At 38.8% G+C, this 14838-nt stretch overlaps 1 protein-coding gene across 3 annotated transcripts in view; it reads right to left on the reverse strand.

The window, feature by feature from the left end:
- NFATC3 (nuclear factor of activated T cells 3) overlaps window positions 1-14838 on the reverse strand; it is a 132847-nt gene that overhangs the window by 62404 nt on the left and 55605 nt on the right. For all 3 annotated transcript variants that reach the window (XM_044255876.1, XM_044255878.1, XM_044255877.1), the window contains exon 4: window positions 2168-2367. In XM_044255876.1, the coding sequence (XP_044111811.1) occupies window positions 2168-2367 (200 nt within the window). The remainder of the gene's footprint in view (window positions 1-2167; window positions 2368-14838) is intronic.

Below are 14838 nucleotides of genomic sequence, written 5' to 3' on the forward strand. Positions count from 1 at the left end.
AGATCCTAGAGTAAAAGGGAAGAAGTTCACATGCACACATTCTCATTCAGTGGTTAGCCACTTCACTTTATTTGAAAATGGGTCAAATAGGATGCCTGGAGGCAGAGAACTGGGTTGGGTTATTGAGTACCATCCATGTAAACAAAGTAGGTTTTATTTCAATTTATATTAACTTGTCTTTTCTAGTAATAGGTAACAAGGGGAAAAGTTAACAAGGTAAGTTCTTTCTTTTTCCTCTTTTTTCTTCCTTTTTTTTTAAATAAAGATTTTATTTATTTCAGACAGAAAGAATGTGTGTACAAGGAGGGATAAAGGAGGGAGAGGGATAAGCAGACTCCTTACTAAACCCAATGTGCCGAAAATCAAGAGTTGGATGCTTCACCAACTGAGCCATAATAACTGATAATTTAAGACAATTCTTTTTTTTTTTTAAGATTTTATTTATTTATTCATGAGAGGAGAGAGAGGAGGTAGAGGCGGAGGGAGAAGCAGGCTCCCCAAGGAGCAGTCCCAATGCAGGGCTCGATCCCAGGACCAAGGGATCATGACATGAGCTGAAGGCAGATGCTTAACCAACTGAGCCACACAGTACCCGGCAATTCTTATTTTCTAATAATAGAATTATATCACAAATTGGTATGCCTTCAGGGGTATATGCAGCTTACCCAAAAAATTATTTAAGTATAAATTTAAAGGAAGAGAGCTAGAGACCAAAATCTAATTTTATGTATGTGTTTTCGCAATAGCCTGGAATGGATGTTACTGTCATTTTAAGAAAGGTCTATACCGTAGTTTGAAATAATCTATGTAACAAACCTCACTGTAACTTTAAAATGCCTAGTTGTGACCAATTAAAAGTTGCATACTAAATTTCCTTTCCCCCCTTTTTTCTCATTGTTAGAGACAGCAAAGTACTCAAGTAGAAAGAAAACAAAACATCCCAGATGTTCCTTATATACAAGGATGAACAATGAGATGTGTTGGGTAGGTTTCTATGACAAGTCTTTATTATTTTTTTATTTATTTTTAAAATAACATTTATTTATTGGTTTGACACAGAGAGAGAGCATGAGAGACAGCACAAGCAGGTGGAGCAGTAGGAGAGGAGAAGCAGGCCCCTAGCCAAGTAGGGAGACTGATGTGGGGCTCAATCCCAGGAACCCAGGTTCATGACGTGAGCCAATGGCAGACACTTAACCATCTGAGCCACCCAGGCTCCCCTGTGACAAGCTCTTCGAGAAGAGGCAAATTCAGGGGGCGCCTGGCTGGCTCAGTAAAGCATGTGACTCTTGGTCTCAGGGCTGTGATTTCACACCCCACATAGGGCAAAGAGCTCACTTTAAAAATATATATATAAATAATAGAACATAACATAACACTATATAACATAAAAAAGAGGCTAACTCAGATGGAAGTCTTCATTTACCCTTCCTTCTTATTCCTTCTGGGACTATAGCTTTGATGTGATGTGATGGCTAGATGTGATGTGCTAGAGCTCAAGTAGCCATTCTGTATCTTGGGGATAGAAGCCACATGTTAAAATAGCAAAGAAGAAAAAAAACAGAGTCTGGAGCACCAATGACTTATGGAGACATTGTGCTATTCCTAAAATGCCTGTGTATTTCTGTTGTGGAATAACAAACTAAATGACTAGTGTTTACGCCACTCATTTTCTAACATACAATCTAACATATAATAAACTACATATAATCCTAACTTGAACAAAACTCTAAAGCATTCTCATTCAGAAGCTAGCTACCTCATTTTATTTGGAAATGAGTCAAACAGGACACCTGGAGATAGGGTAAAAGTTTTCCTTAAGGAAATTTAACAATTATAATAACTGTATTGCAATTATTACCGTCTATCCTATTAGACTGTGAGCAACTTGAAAAAAGTCCATATATATTTTTCTCTATCATTTAATATAACGCTTGGCTGGTCCTAGATGGTTCATAAACTTATGGTGAACTGAATTTCTTTTCTGGAAATTTGTTACCAATCTTAGAAAATATACTATGATTATTTACATAATGTTATTCCGTTAATTTAGAACAATGAATACTTCATTTCTGTACTATAAAAAGAAATGTTTTTTTCTGAAAGCTGTTTTAGGGAAAAAAGAAAAAAAAAAGAACTGTCCATTTTGAGGTATGTTTCAAGATACCTGGCTGACATATTGTTTTCAGGAAGAAGGGGAATTTCCAGAACCTTTGTGCTGGCAATTATTATCTCTTGACTTGCAGTAGCAACAGTCTTCCCAGTGATTCGATGCACCTGGTAAAATGCATGAGGTCGTAAATATCGGTCATCTGCTGTTCCAATAAACATCTGTAGATTTATCGGCTTTTCATTATAGCCCAGGAGCTAAGTAGGAAGAACAAATGGAAAAATACAATTCATTATCCATGTATTTACAATAAGCTTAGAAGAGTAAGTCTGTTATATTTGTGACATATTATTGATACAGAAAATGTTATTTCAAAAAGATAACAGTAAGATAAGTAAGTGAACAATCTTCCACATTTCAGAAGTTTATGAGTTATAAAATGTTGGAATATGTTACAAAGGGATGAGGGCTTTTTCCTATATAAATATCTAGAACAATACAAATTTTACAAAGCCTTTTTACAGAATGCTATGAAGAACCAAAAGTAATGATGATTCTCTTTGTCAGGCAACATTAACCATCCAGATCAGACTTAAAAGACTTGGGTGTGCAGGAATCTCCTCTAAGAGGCTATTAAAATCAGAGACAGTTTGTTTTAGAAGAATCTCAAAAAGCCTATTAGAGGGGCGCCTGGGTGGCTCAGTGGGTTAAAGCCTCTGCCTTCGGCTCAGGTCATGATCCCGGGGTCCTGGGATCGAGCCCCGCATCGGGCTCTTTGCTCAGCAGGGAGCCTGCTTCCTTCTCTCTCTCTGCCTGTCTCTCTGCCTACTTGTGATCTCTGTCTGTCAAATAAATAAATAAATAATCTTTAAAAAAAAAAAGCCTATTAGATACGTTACCAACTTAAAATTTCAACTGACTTAACAGGCTGGGCTACCTGACATTCTCTGGTATTCTTCCTTCACTATTGTTGAGGTGAAGGTAAGTATACAGAGGTAGGACCAGGAGGTGCTGGAGGTTTAAAAAAAAAAAAGTGGCCACAAAGACGGAGGGAAATAAAGGAAACAGAGCCTAAAGAAGTATACATTTGGCACTTAGGGAGACTCCCCTATCCAATCTGATGGCTGAGTACCATCAGTATGACCCATCATCATGCACATAACAATTAAAAACTAAAACACAGGGTGCCTGGGTGGCTCAGTGGGTAATCCGCTGCCTTCAGCTCAGGTTGTGATCCCAGAATCCTGGGATCGAGTCCCACGTCGGGCTCTCTGCTTCAGCGGGGGAGCCTGCTTCCCCCCCACCCCGCCCCCGCCTGCCTCTCTGCCTACTAGTGCTCTCTGTCTGACAAATAAATAAATTAAAAAAAAAAAAAAAAAAAAAACCTGGAACATAAAGAATGACTTGAAAGCACGGAGGGTAACCAACATAAGCATATACTAGAAGCAAACTGACACATGTAAGAAGAGAGTAAGGAAAAGTGTGTTTCCTGTTTTTAAGGCTTTTAACCTGAGAGAAGGCCAGAGTCCATGCCTTACAAAGTGGCTGAAACTCCTACAGAAAATCTAGTCTGGGGTGCCTGGGTGGCTCAGTCTGTTAAGTGTCTGTCTTCAGCTCAGGTCAAGATCTCAGGGTCCTGGGACAGAGCCGTGGGTTGGGGTCCCTGCTCTGTGGGGAACCTGCCTTTCCCTCTGCTCTTCCCCCCACTCGTGTTCTCCTTCTGTCTCAAATAAAATTAATAAAATCTTTAAAAAAGAAAAGAAAATCTAAAGTCGGAAGGGCGTGAAGAACAGGACAACCACAGCTCCTGGAGAATAAGAGGGAAATCTCAGAAAGGAGACAGCCGGAGAAGGGAAGCTCCAAATTATATATATAAACTTTGCCCAATCGTTTGATTGAGCTGGGAACCACCTATGAACATGTCAGATCCCAAGGAATGTAAGGCTAACATAACTGAAATGAGATTATGAGCTGCCACCAACCAGAGAGAGACACATTTTACAGGTTGACTCCAACCAAGTTAAGTGACTGCTTAAACAAAAAACCAAAAATTCAACATTCTTTGGGGGTACATTTGGTGTATATCTGTTTTTGTTTTGATGTTTTTGAGTTGGAGGTTCCTTATATAATCTGAATTGATCCCTTGCAGATACATGATTTATAAATATTGTCTCTCATTCTGTAGTTTTTTTCACTTTCTTATTAGTGTCCTTTGATACGTGAAAGTTTTTAAATTTGATGGAGTCCAATTTATCTGTTTTGTCTTTTGCTGCTTATACTTTTGGTGCCATACTTGAGAAACCGTTTCCAAATCCAATGTCAAGAAGGCTTCCCCCAATGGTTCCTTCTAAGAGTTTTATAGCTTTAGGTCTCACATTTAGGTCCTTGATCTATTTTGAGTTTATTTTTGTATGTGATGTAAGGTAAGGGATCAACTACATTATTTTGCATGCAGATATCCAGTTTTCCCAGCACCATTTGTTGAAAAGATTGTCCCTTCCCCCACTGAATAGTCTTGGCATCCTACAGAAAATGAACTGACCCAATATGTTAAGGGCTTATTTTGGGGCTTTGTCTTGTATTTCATCAGTCTGTTTTTATGCCAGTACCACAGTGTTTGAAATATTATAGTTTCGTAGTAAGTTACAAGTCAGGAAAGTAAGTCCTCCAACTCTTTTTCAGGACTGTTTTGCCTATTTGAGACCTTTCACAGTTCCATATGAATCTAAAAATATGCTTTTCCAGTCAACAAAAAAGGCAGTTGGAATTTTGGTCTAAGTATAGCACTGAATCTATAGAGTGCTTTGGGCAGTACTGATGGCTTAATAATGTTAAGGCTTCCTACCTACAAACACAGATATCTATTTTTATTTTACATATGCTTAAATTTTATTTTTATGTTTCCATCTACATTCTTCTTTCAGCAATATTTTATAGTTTTCAGTGTACATATTTTGACACCTCCTTGGTTCAGTTCATTCCTAAGTATTTAATTCCTTTAGATGCTACTGTAATTGGAAACCCTTTTTTAAATTTCCTCTTCAGGTTGCTCATCAGTGGTACAGAGAGACACAAATGCTGAGCGTATGCTGATCTTCCACCCAGAAGTGCTGTATTTTCTAGCTCTGTGGTCTTCTTGTGGATGATTTTAGATTTTCTATGTACAGGAACATAGAATATGAATAGAGACAGTCTTACCTCTTCCTTTCCAATTCAAATGCCTTCTATTTCTTTTATTGTCTAATAGTTCTGGCTAGAATTCCCAACACAAATGCTGAATAGCAGCGGTGAAAGTAAGCATCCTTCTTCCTAATCTTAAGGAGGAAGTTTCAGGCTTTTACCATTAATTAAATATGATTCTAGTTGTGGGCTTTTCATAAATGACCTTTCATGGTAAGGAATTTTCCCCCTTTCCCAGTTTGTGTGTATGGGGGGGGGGTTAAATGAAAGGCTATTAAATGTTGTCAGGTGTCTTTTCTGTGTCAACTGAAATGATCGTGTATTTTTTATCCCTTCTGTTAAATGTGGTGTATCATATCAATTGATTTTCCTGTGTTGGGCCACCTTTTGCATTTTGGGGATAAATTCTACTTGGCAATGATGTATGATCCCTTTACTGTGCTGTTGGTTATGGTTTGTTAGTTTTTAGTTAAGAATTTTTGTTTATATTACAAATAGAAATATAAATACTGTATCTTTGTCCTTATCCATTCAATTAAATTTTTTTTTCCTATCTCTACTAAAATCCCTCCATCTCTTCACATATGTAGCTTATGTTTTCTACTAGATGGTTCAGCATTTTATCATGGCTATTATTAAAGACTCTTTCTGATAACTCCAACACAGATGGAGAGAGATCTAGACCATGTCTGGGCCTGCTCTTACCAACTGCTTTTCTTTTTATTGTGGATCACACTTTCTTTTTTGTGTGTGTATTGCTGACCATATCCTGAACATTTTGTATTCAAGAGACTTCTAGAGACTCAAGTAGGAAAGTATTTACCTCCAGAAAAAAGCATGCTATTTCTTTTGTCAGGTAACAAATTCTTAAGCTATGTCTGGGCTTTGCTGCAGCCTTAGTCTGATTCCCTGGCTTTGAGATAGTGGTTTCCTCATACTTGGTGGTCTTACAAGTTTCAGAAAGATGTGTCTCAGTAATCTCCACTCCTACTTTTAGCCACCAACTGGGAGAAAGATTTGTTCCATGGCTGCTTTAATCCATTAAACCAGCAAGGGAAAGACATAATAATGTAGGTTGCATAAAGTCTATTTTTCTTTTTTTTTTTTTTAAGATTTTATTTATTTATTTGTCAGAGAGAGAAGGAGAGAGAGCGAGCACAGAGAGGCAGGCAGAGGCAGAGGGAGAAGCAGGCTCCCTGCCGAGCAAGGAGCCCGATGTGGGACTCGATCCCAGGACGCTGGGATCATGACCTGAGCCGAAGGCAGCTGCTTAACCAACTGAGCCACCCAGGCGTCCCTAAAGTCTATTTTTCAATACACATACTGGAGAAGGTGTCCGGCTCTTCAAGGCAGCAGTGGAGTTTCCAGCACTCAGTCCCTAGCACTGCCACAACAGGTAATGGTAATGAGTCCCAGTGTCAGTGATGCCTTCACTATAGCAGTACTGCGTTGGATGGCTGGACAGTGTTCCAGACCACGTAGCTTGAAGCCAGAGATTTTATAATACCTTTTAAGAAAAATTCTCCTCTTTCTGTATTATGGTTTATAAATTATCCTGATACATGATATCAAATATAAAATGCCTAATACAGTGTTGTCATGTAGGCAGTGATAAATACTAGCTACCAGTCTTATCCATGTTTCTAGGTATGTAATGTAGTCAGAATTCGAGTATGTAGGAGTTCTAGTCTACTATGAGGTCTTTCAGGTGAACACTTCACTCCCCCTGCTTGTCCATTCATCAATCTATAGTGGAATTTGTAACTAAGCAACATCATAATTGATTATCCTCTAGCCCAGGAAAGGACATGAAGATTTCTGCCTATTCTGGGGTAATATAATTGACCTAGGATGGTTTTCAGGACTGTAACACTTATAGAGAAGCAATTAAAGCCTGGACAATTGCAATAGCCTTATAACAATTCTCCCTGTTCTTGCTCTTGCTCTCATACAGGCTATTTGCTGTCAGGAGACAGAACAAACTTTTAACTAGATAATTTCATGCCCTGCTCAGAACTCTCTAATGGCTTCCTTCCAACACTCAACTAAATCCAAATGCCCTGTGGTGATTTATAAGGCCTATGTGATTTGAGTCCTGGCTAACTTGTTGCCTTACCTTCTCTTACTCTTTTCCCTTTCACAGTCTGCTCTAACCATCCTAGCCTTATTGCTTGACGAAACCCTCACTTATTCCTAACCTCAAGGCTTTCATATTTCATACTTTATCACTCTGGAACATTCTTTCCTCTGATCTTCATATTACCTCACTCCTTCAGTTCCATAGTCAAAGGTCAGCTCCTCAGAGAAGACCACCCTACCTAAAATACCATATCACTGTCCCCTTCCCTTTTTTTATTATTTTTCATAGTATGGATCACTACAAAAAGTATGTTATAGGAGCACCTGGGTGGCTCAGTTGGTTAAGTATGTGACTGTTGATTTCTGCTCAGGTCATGATCTCAGGGCTTTGAGATCAAGCCCCAGGTCAGACTCCCAGCTCTGCAGGGAGTCTGCTTGAGATTCTCTCCCTCCCTCTCCCTCAGCTCCGCCCCTCACTAGGCGTGTGTGTGCTTGCTCTCTCTCTCTCTCACAAATAAATCTTTTTTTACAAAGTGTGTTATAGATTTATTATCTGTTTTCCTCAGTACCGTTTAAGTTCCAAAAAGGCAGAAACTTTGTCTTCTACCTCTACCCCTTCCTCTTTTAACTGAAGATCCATTATGGAAATATCCATATTGAATATCATTGCTTCAGCCAATACTATATAGATGACAACAAAATAAAGAACAAAGTGGCATGTATTAAACTTTAAGAAATTAGTGAAGACTTTTTAATTTAATTTTAAAGATTTTATTTAATTATTTGACAGAGAGAGAGAGAATCACAAGTAGGCAGAGAGGCAGGAAGAGAGATGGGGAAGCAGGCTTCCTGCTGAGCAGAGAGCCCAATGCGGGGCTCAATCCCAGGACCCTGAGATCATGACCTGAGCCGGAGGCAGAGGCTTAACCCACTGAGCCACCCAGGCGCCCCTGAATTTTATTATTTTTTTAAAGATTTTATTTAAAGAAATTAGTTAAGACTTTAAAAGGCAGAAATTTATTTATAATAAAAAGGATGTTGGGAAGAATATGATAAAAATCAATGAAGGCTCTCTGAAGGAAGGAAAAGACAGAATCGTGGAAATCAGCTAAGAGGCCAATGCACTAAGTACTAACATCATGTGTACTGAAAATTTAAATTAGAATGGAAGTAAAAACATAAACAGAAAATAGAAACAGAGAGGGATAAATGCAATAAATCCTTCCCTATAGATATTTCTCTAACTGACTATATACAGAATGAAAGAAAGGAAAAAAGAAGTTAGAAGTTCTGAGATTCAGGGGCGCCTGGGTGGCTCAGTCAGTGAAGCATCTGCCTTCAGCTCAAGTCAAGATCTCAGGGTCCTGGGATCAAGCCACATGTTGGGCTCCCTGCTCAGTGAGAAGTCTGCTTCTCCCTTGTCCTCTCCCTCTGCCCCTCCCTCCGCCCCTCTCTCCCCCTCAGGCACACACTCTTATAAATAAAATCTTTTAAAAAAAGTTCTGAGGGGGCGCCTGGGTGGCTCAGTGGGTTAAGCCGCTGCCTTCGGCTCGGGTCATGGTCACGGGGTCCTGGGATCGAGTCCCGCATCAGGCTCTCTGCTCAGCGGGGAGTCTGCTTCCTCCTCTCTCTCTCTCTCTGCCTGCCTCTCTCTATGTTCTCTATCTTAACTGCTCTGCCATCACTGCATAAAAACAGTCACAGACAATATATAAATGAATGAGCATCGCAACAAGCAGAGTGAGGTACACTATGGGCATTTTATGACAAGGGGCCAGATTCCTATCGATGCATGGGATAATCAGTTCTTTCAAGCACAGAACCAGTTGATATTGCACAGAACTTCAGAACGTCCTACAAACATTTATGTATATAGAAAAGTTTATGAACTTAGAATCCAACTCCCTAGTATATATAAATACCAAAAAAATTGCAGCTTTTTTTTAAGGTTTTATTTCTTTGTCTCAGAGTGAGAGAGGGAAAGGGCAAGCATGGGGAGTGGCAGAGTGAGAGGGAGAAGCAGGCTCTCATCCGAGCAAGGAGTCTAACGCGGGGCTCAATCCTGAGCCGAAGGTAGATGCTTAACTGACTGAGCCACCCAAGTGCCCCAAAACTGTTAAAGCTTTAACACATGAATGTCTAATGAATGTGACTACCATATAAACTGAAGAAAACTTTAGTAAGAGCTCATCATTTCAGAAAATCATGTTATTGCCAGTAATGCCACTTGTTAATGGAATTTAGGTTGATGATCAATATACCTGCTTTTGTATCCAGAACACTTGCAGTGATACTGCAGGTAAAAACATCTAACTACTTCATTGTCTTCTATAGTCAATATCAAGCTTTTTCATTTTGAAACACAACTATTTTGTTATAATTTAGTTTTCTACATTTATTTCCTCGTAATATTATAGCATTATTTTTATATTCTTAAATTTGTACAAGCAAGTTGATTAAATAATCTTTGCATTTCCATTTCAGGTTAATAAACTTCTATTACAAAATATCTGTTTAAAATAAAGTGGAGTTGGGTATGATCATTAGTCTAGAATATCCGTAGTCAAGAGGCACATAAGTATTTTTTTTTTTTGACATATCTGTCTAAAAGCAAATCTTGCAATTTTCTGTCTAGGGAACATAAACTTGTTCTAAACATTTTGAGAGTTAAGAAAGGGGTCAGCAGTCTCCCTATTTAGTATGCAGACTTTCATTATACCTCCACTCCATTTTCTGTACAGATCCTCAAGCTCTGCCTTCAGTAATTCTAGAACCTAGAATCTTTATTTTATTCCCTCTGAAGAGTAAATCTGCAATATTCTCACAGGGTGAGACAGTGGTTATCACACAGCTATGCCACATAAGAGAAAAATCCGGGAACTCTAACTTCTGCAGACTTTCAAACAATCCTTTTGCTGTCAGCTCCACCTTGCATCCCACTTTCAGAGACACTCACTGCCTCAAATTCCTGAGTCTTTCCAGGGTTCTTTGGTGTAAAAAGAGTTGTGTTTGTTATTGATTCTTTCTCTCTGTCCAACAGGATTAAGTTGCAGCTGCCTAAGTTCTAATGAAAGTAAAACACATGTGTGCTATTTACTATATTTAACTGGAAGCTGCAGTTTTCTGTATTTATATAGTCAAGAAATCTTTCAATATTCTCTCTTTTTTTAAGATTTTATTTTAAAGTAATCTCTACACCCAACATAGGACTCAAACCTACAACCCCAAGGTTAAGAGTTGCACACTCTGGGGCACCTGTGGGTCTCAGTCAGTTAAGTGTCATACTCTTGATTTTGGCTCAGATCACTATCTCAGGGTCATGCAACTGAGCCCTGTGCCAGGCTCTGGGCTCAGTGGGGCTTCTGCTTGAGATTCTCTCAATCCCTCTAGGTCTTCCCCTCCCCTGCATGTACACATGCATGTGTACTCTCTCACCCCCTCTCTAAAAAAAAAGGGGGAGAGTTGCAAACTACACTGACTGAGCAGCCAGGCACCCCTCAATATTTTCAGTTGTAATTTCTTTTCATATATTTTTGTAGAATAAGTTAATAAATTTTATATAGCTTTAACTGAAAATAATCCATAAAAAATATAATGCCAACATGATCGCAATTAAAAAAAAAAACTCTAAGGGGGCACCTGGGTGGCTCAGTGGGTTAAAGCCTCTGCCTTCAGCTCAGGTCATGGTCCCAGGGTCCTGGGATCGAGCCCAGCATCAGGCTCCCTGCTTAGCAGGGAGCCTGCTTCCTCCTCTCTCTCTCTCTCTGCCTGCCTCTCTGCCTACTTGTAATCTGTCAAATAAATAAATAAAATTAAAAAAAAAACACCTAAGTAAGTTAATAACTAAAGAAGAAATTGGAAACCCATAGCTAATAAGTGATTATCTATTCCTTTCTGCTATACCTGTTGCTCTTTCATGTTTAATCCAAACTGAACAAATTATTCTATGGAACCAACTATTCATCTAGTAGAGGAAGAAATACCAACTTTACCACTAGCCTCCAAGTACTATGCAGGGGACAGGGTCCATCCTGTTATCTCCAGAACGCAGTACAGTACCTAGCACGTTACAGACGGTCAACCACTGCTAAATGAATGAATTTTGGAGTAAGACAGTACAATTTGGTGAAGCAAAATAACACATGGGGTTAGTCAACAGAATTATTTAAATAATAACAACAGTCACTGAAGTAGGTAGTTCTAAACAGAGTAGTTGAGTCTAAAATAGGAAATACAAATAAAAATTTTATTGCTATCTACTAAGCTACCCAAATATCACATAACGTACCAGTAAGTACTATATACCAAAGTATCCTAGTCATATTAGATGACTCACATTAATACCAGCTTGGCAAAGACATAAGCCACCTGTCCTTTATACTTCGATAGTAAAATAAACCAGTGATGCGGGAAGGTAATCTTGCATATAAGATTTCAAAGGGAATATATTTCATAACACATATTTCAGCCAGCATCTGCTCCAAGCATATGTATTATATGCATATGAAAAACAGGGGTTCTTCTATGTACCTTAGGGATTTTAAAGGACCATCAAATAAATTAGACTGCCTTCCCATTTCATTTTCAGAGGAGCATTATGTTATAGGCCATAAACAAATTATTGCTGCTAACATTACTCTCTAAAAACTTTCATCTAGAATAAGTATACCTCTCTTCAGGCCACCCTCTGCTTTGGAGAAAAAACTAAGCCAAGCTGTTTGTTATGTTTCTGTATCGTTTCCATAGCAAAGGTCTGTGCCTGCTTAATTTAACTAAAGCTGGAGTGTTAAAGCCTGAAGGTCACTATAGGACAAACAAGAGCAGCTTCAATAAGAGCAATTCTATTATCAGTTCTACTAAATTACTTGGGGGGAGGGAATCTGAACATATCAGAAACATGAGAACACATCGCAGAGATACTAAAAATACAAAATTAAATTTCCATAATATAAACTGCCTCAAAGTGAAAATGTACATATAACATCATATAAAAAAATCATCACCAGGGAAAGGATTTCAGTGTGTGATGAAACAGAAAGTCTAAATATGAAAAAATTCTGTATTTTAATTTTAATTTTTTAAGATTTATTTATTTACTTCAGAGAGAGATAGAAAGCAAGCAAGAGTGAGTGGGGAGGGACAGAAGAAGGAGAATGAAAACCTCAGGCAGACTCCATGCAGAGTATGGACCCCAAAGTGGGACTCGATACTATGACTGTAAGATCATGACCCAAGGCAAAAGCAAGAGTCAGATGCCACCCACCTGAGTCACCCAAGTGCCCTAACAACCCCCATTTAAAAAATTTCAATAATTTTTGAGAAAAGATTCAAAATATCTATACCTTGGGGTGTCTGCGTAGCTCAGCTGTTTAAGCGTCTATCTTTGGCTCAGGTCACGATCTTCAGGTCCTGGGACTGGCCTGCATCAGCCGCCATGCCCAGTGGGGAGTCTGTTTTTCTCTCTCCCTCTGCCCCTCCCCCCGACTTGTGCGAGCACTCTCAAATTTTAAAAATCCAAAATATCTGTGCCTTAATACAACTGTCACTGTATAATAAAATGCATGTGTAGCTTTATGCAATTTTATCCCTTGTGTAGATTCACATAACCAACGTCACAGTCAAGATAAGGAACTCTTCCATCACCAAAAAGGAACTCTCTTTTGCTATCCCTTTATGTTTGCAATCTTCAATCTCTTCCTGTTCACTGGCTATCAAACCACCACTGCTCAAAATTTTCTGCAATGATAAACATCTTCTACAACTGCATTTTTTAAAAATTCCTGATTTACGTGGAATCAATTCTTGTGTAAAATGTGATGTTTAGGTTCAGATTTATTTTCTGAATGAAAAATAAATGGATGGCCTATGGATGTCCAATTCTCCAATATCATTTGTTAAAAGACAATGTAGGGGCTCCTGGGTGTTTCAGTTGGTTAAGCATCTGACTCTTAATTTTGTCTTAGGTCATGATCTCAGGGTTGTGAAAGCAAGCCGTGTGTCAGGCTTCCACACTGGTCATGGAGCCTGCTTAAGATACTCTCTCTCCTTCTCCCTCTGCCCCTTTTATCTCTCCTCCCCCTCCTTCCCTCCTTCCCTTAAAAAAAAAAAAAAAAAAAAAAAAGACAATGTAGTCATTAAGTCATTAGCCACATGCCTACTAAGTCTTGAAATGCTGTTAATGCAACTAAAGAACTCAATTTCTAATTTTGGTTAATTTTGGATCGAGTTTCACATTAGGGTCCTTGCTCAGTAGGGAGCCTGCTTCTCCCTCTCCCTGCCAGTCCCCCCAGTTATGCAGGCATTCTCTCTTTCTGACAAATAAATAAAATCTTGGGGTGTCTGTGGCTCAGTCATTAAGTGTCTGGGTCCTGAGATCGAGCCCTGCATCAGGCTCCCTGCTCAGTGGGGAAACCGCTTCTCCCTCTCACTCCCTGTGCTTGTGCTCCCTCTTTCACTGTCTCTCCCTCTATCAAATAAGTAAATAAGATCTTTGAAAAATAAAATAAAATCCTTAAAAAAATTAAAAGTAGAATTATTGCATGATCCAGCAATTCCACTTCTTGGTATATACCCAAAAGAATTGAAAGCAGGGTCTCAAAAAGATGTGCACATCCATGTTCACACCAATGTTATTCACAATAACTAAAATGTGGAAGAAATGGAAAAGGGACATTGTATATACAATGATATCTTATGCAGCCCTAAAATGAAGGAAATTCTGATATATGTTACAGCATGGATCAACCTTGAGAACATTATGCTAACTGAAGTAAGCCTATCAGAAAAAGATGAATATTGTTATGATTCTACTTATATGAGGTATTTAGAGTTGTCAACATCATAGAGACAAAAGGTAGAATGGTGGTTTCCAATGCCTGGAGGGAGAATGGGGTATAGAAATTTCAGTTTAAAGATAAAAAGAGCTTTGGATGGGGCTCCTGGGTGGCAGTGGGTTAAGCGTCTGCCTTCGGCTCAGGTCATGATCTCAGGGTCTTGGGATCAAGCCCCACATCGGGCTCCCTACTCGGCGGGGAACCTGCTTCTCCCTCTCTCTCTGCCTGCCTCTCTGCCGACTTCTGCCTACTTGTGATCCTCTCTCTCTGTCAAATATAAATAAAAAATCTTAAAAAAAAAAAAAAAAGCTCTGGAAATGGACGGTAGTCAAAGTTGTACAACATTATAAATGTATTTAATACACTAAACTGTATGTGTAAAAATAATTAAGATGGTAAATTTTACGTGTATTTTACCACAATAAAAATTTTGAGGGAAAAAAATATAAAAATTAGGGAAAAAGAAGTAAAACTCATTACTCAAAGATGACTTGACTGCTTAGAAAATCCAAAAGAAGCTAAAATAAACTATTAGGTCAAGAAATATAAAGTAAGGGCGCCTGGGTGGCTCAGTGGGTTGAGCCGCTGCCTTCGGCTCAGGTCATGATCTCAGGGTCCTGGGATCGAGGCCCGCAT

This window comes from Neovison vison, chromosome 7, assembly GCF_020171115.1.
Source record: "Neovison vison isolate M4711 chromosome 7, ASM_NN_V1, whole genome shotgun sequence".
Lineage (NCBI taxonomy): Eukaryota > Metazoa > Chordata > Mammalia > Carnivora > Mustelidae > Neogale > Neogale vison.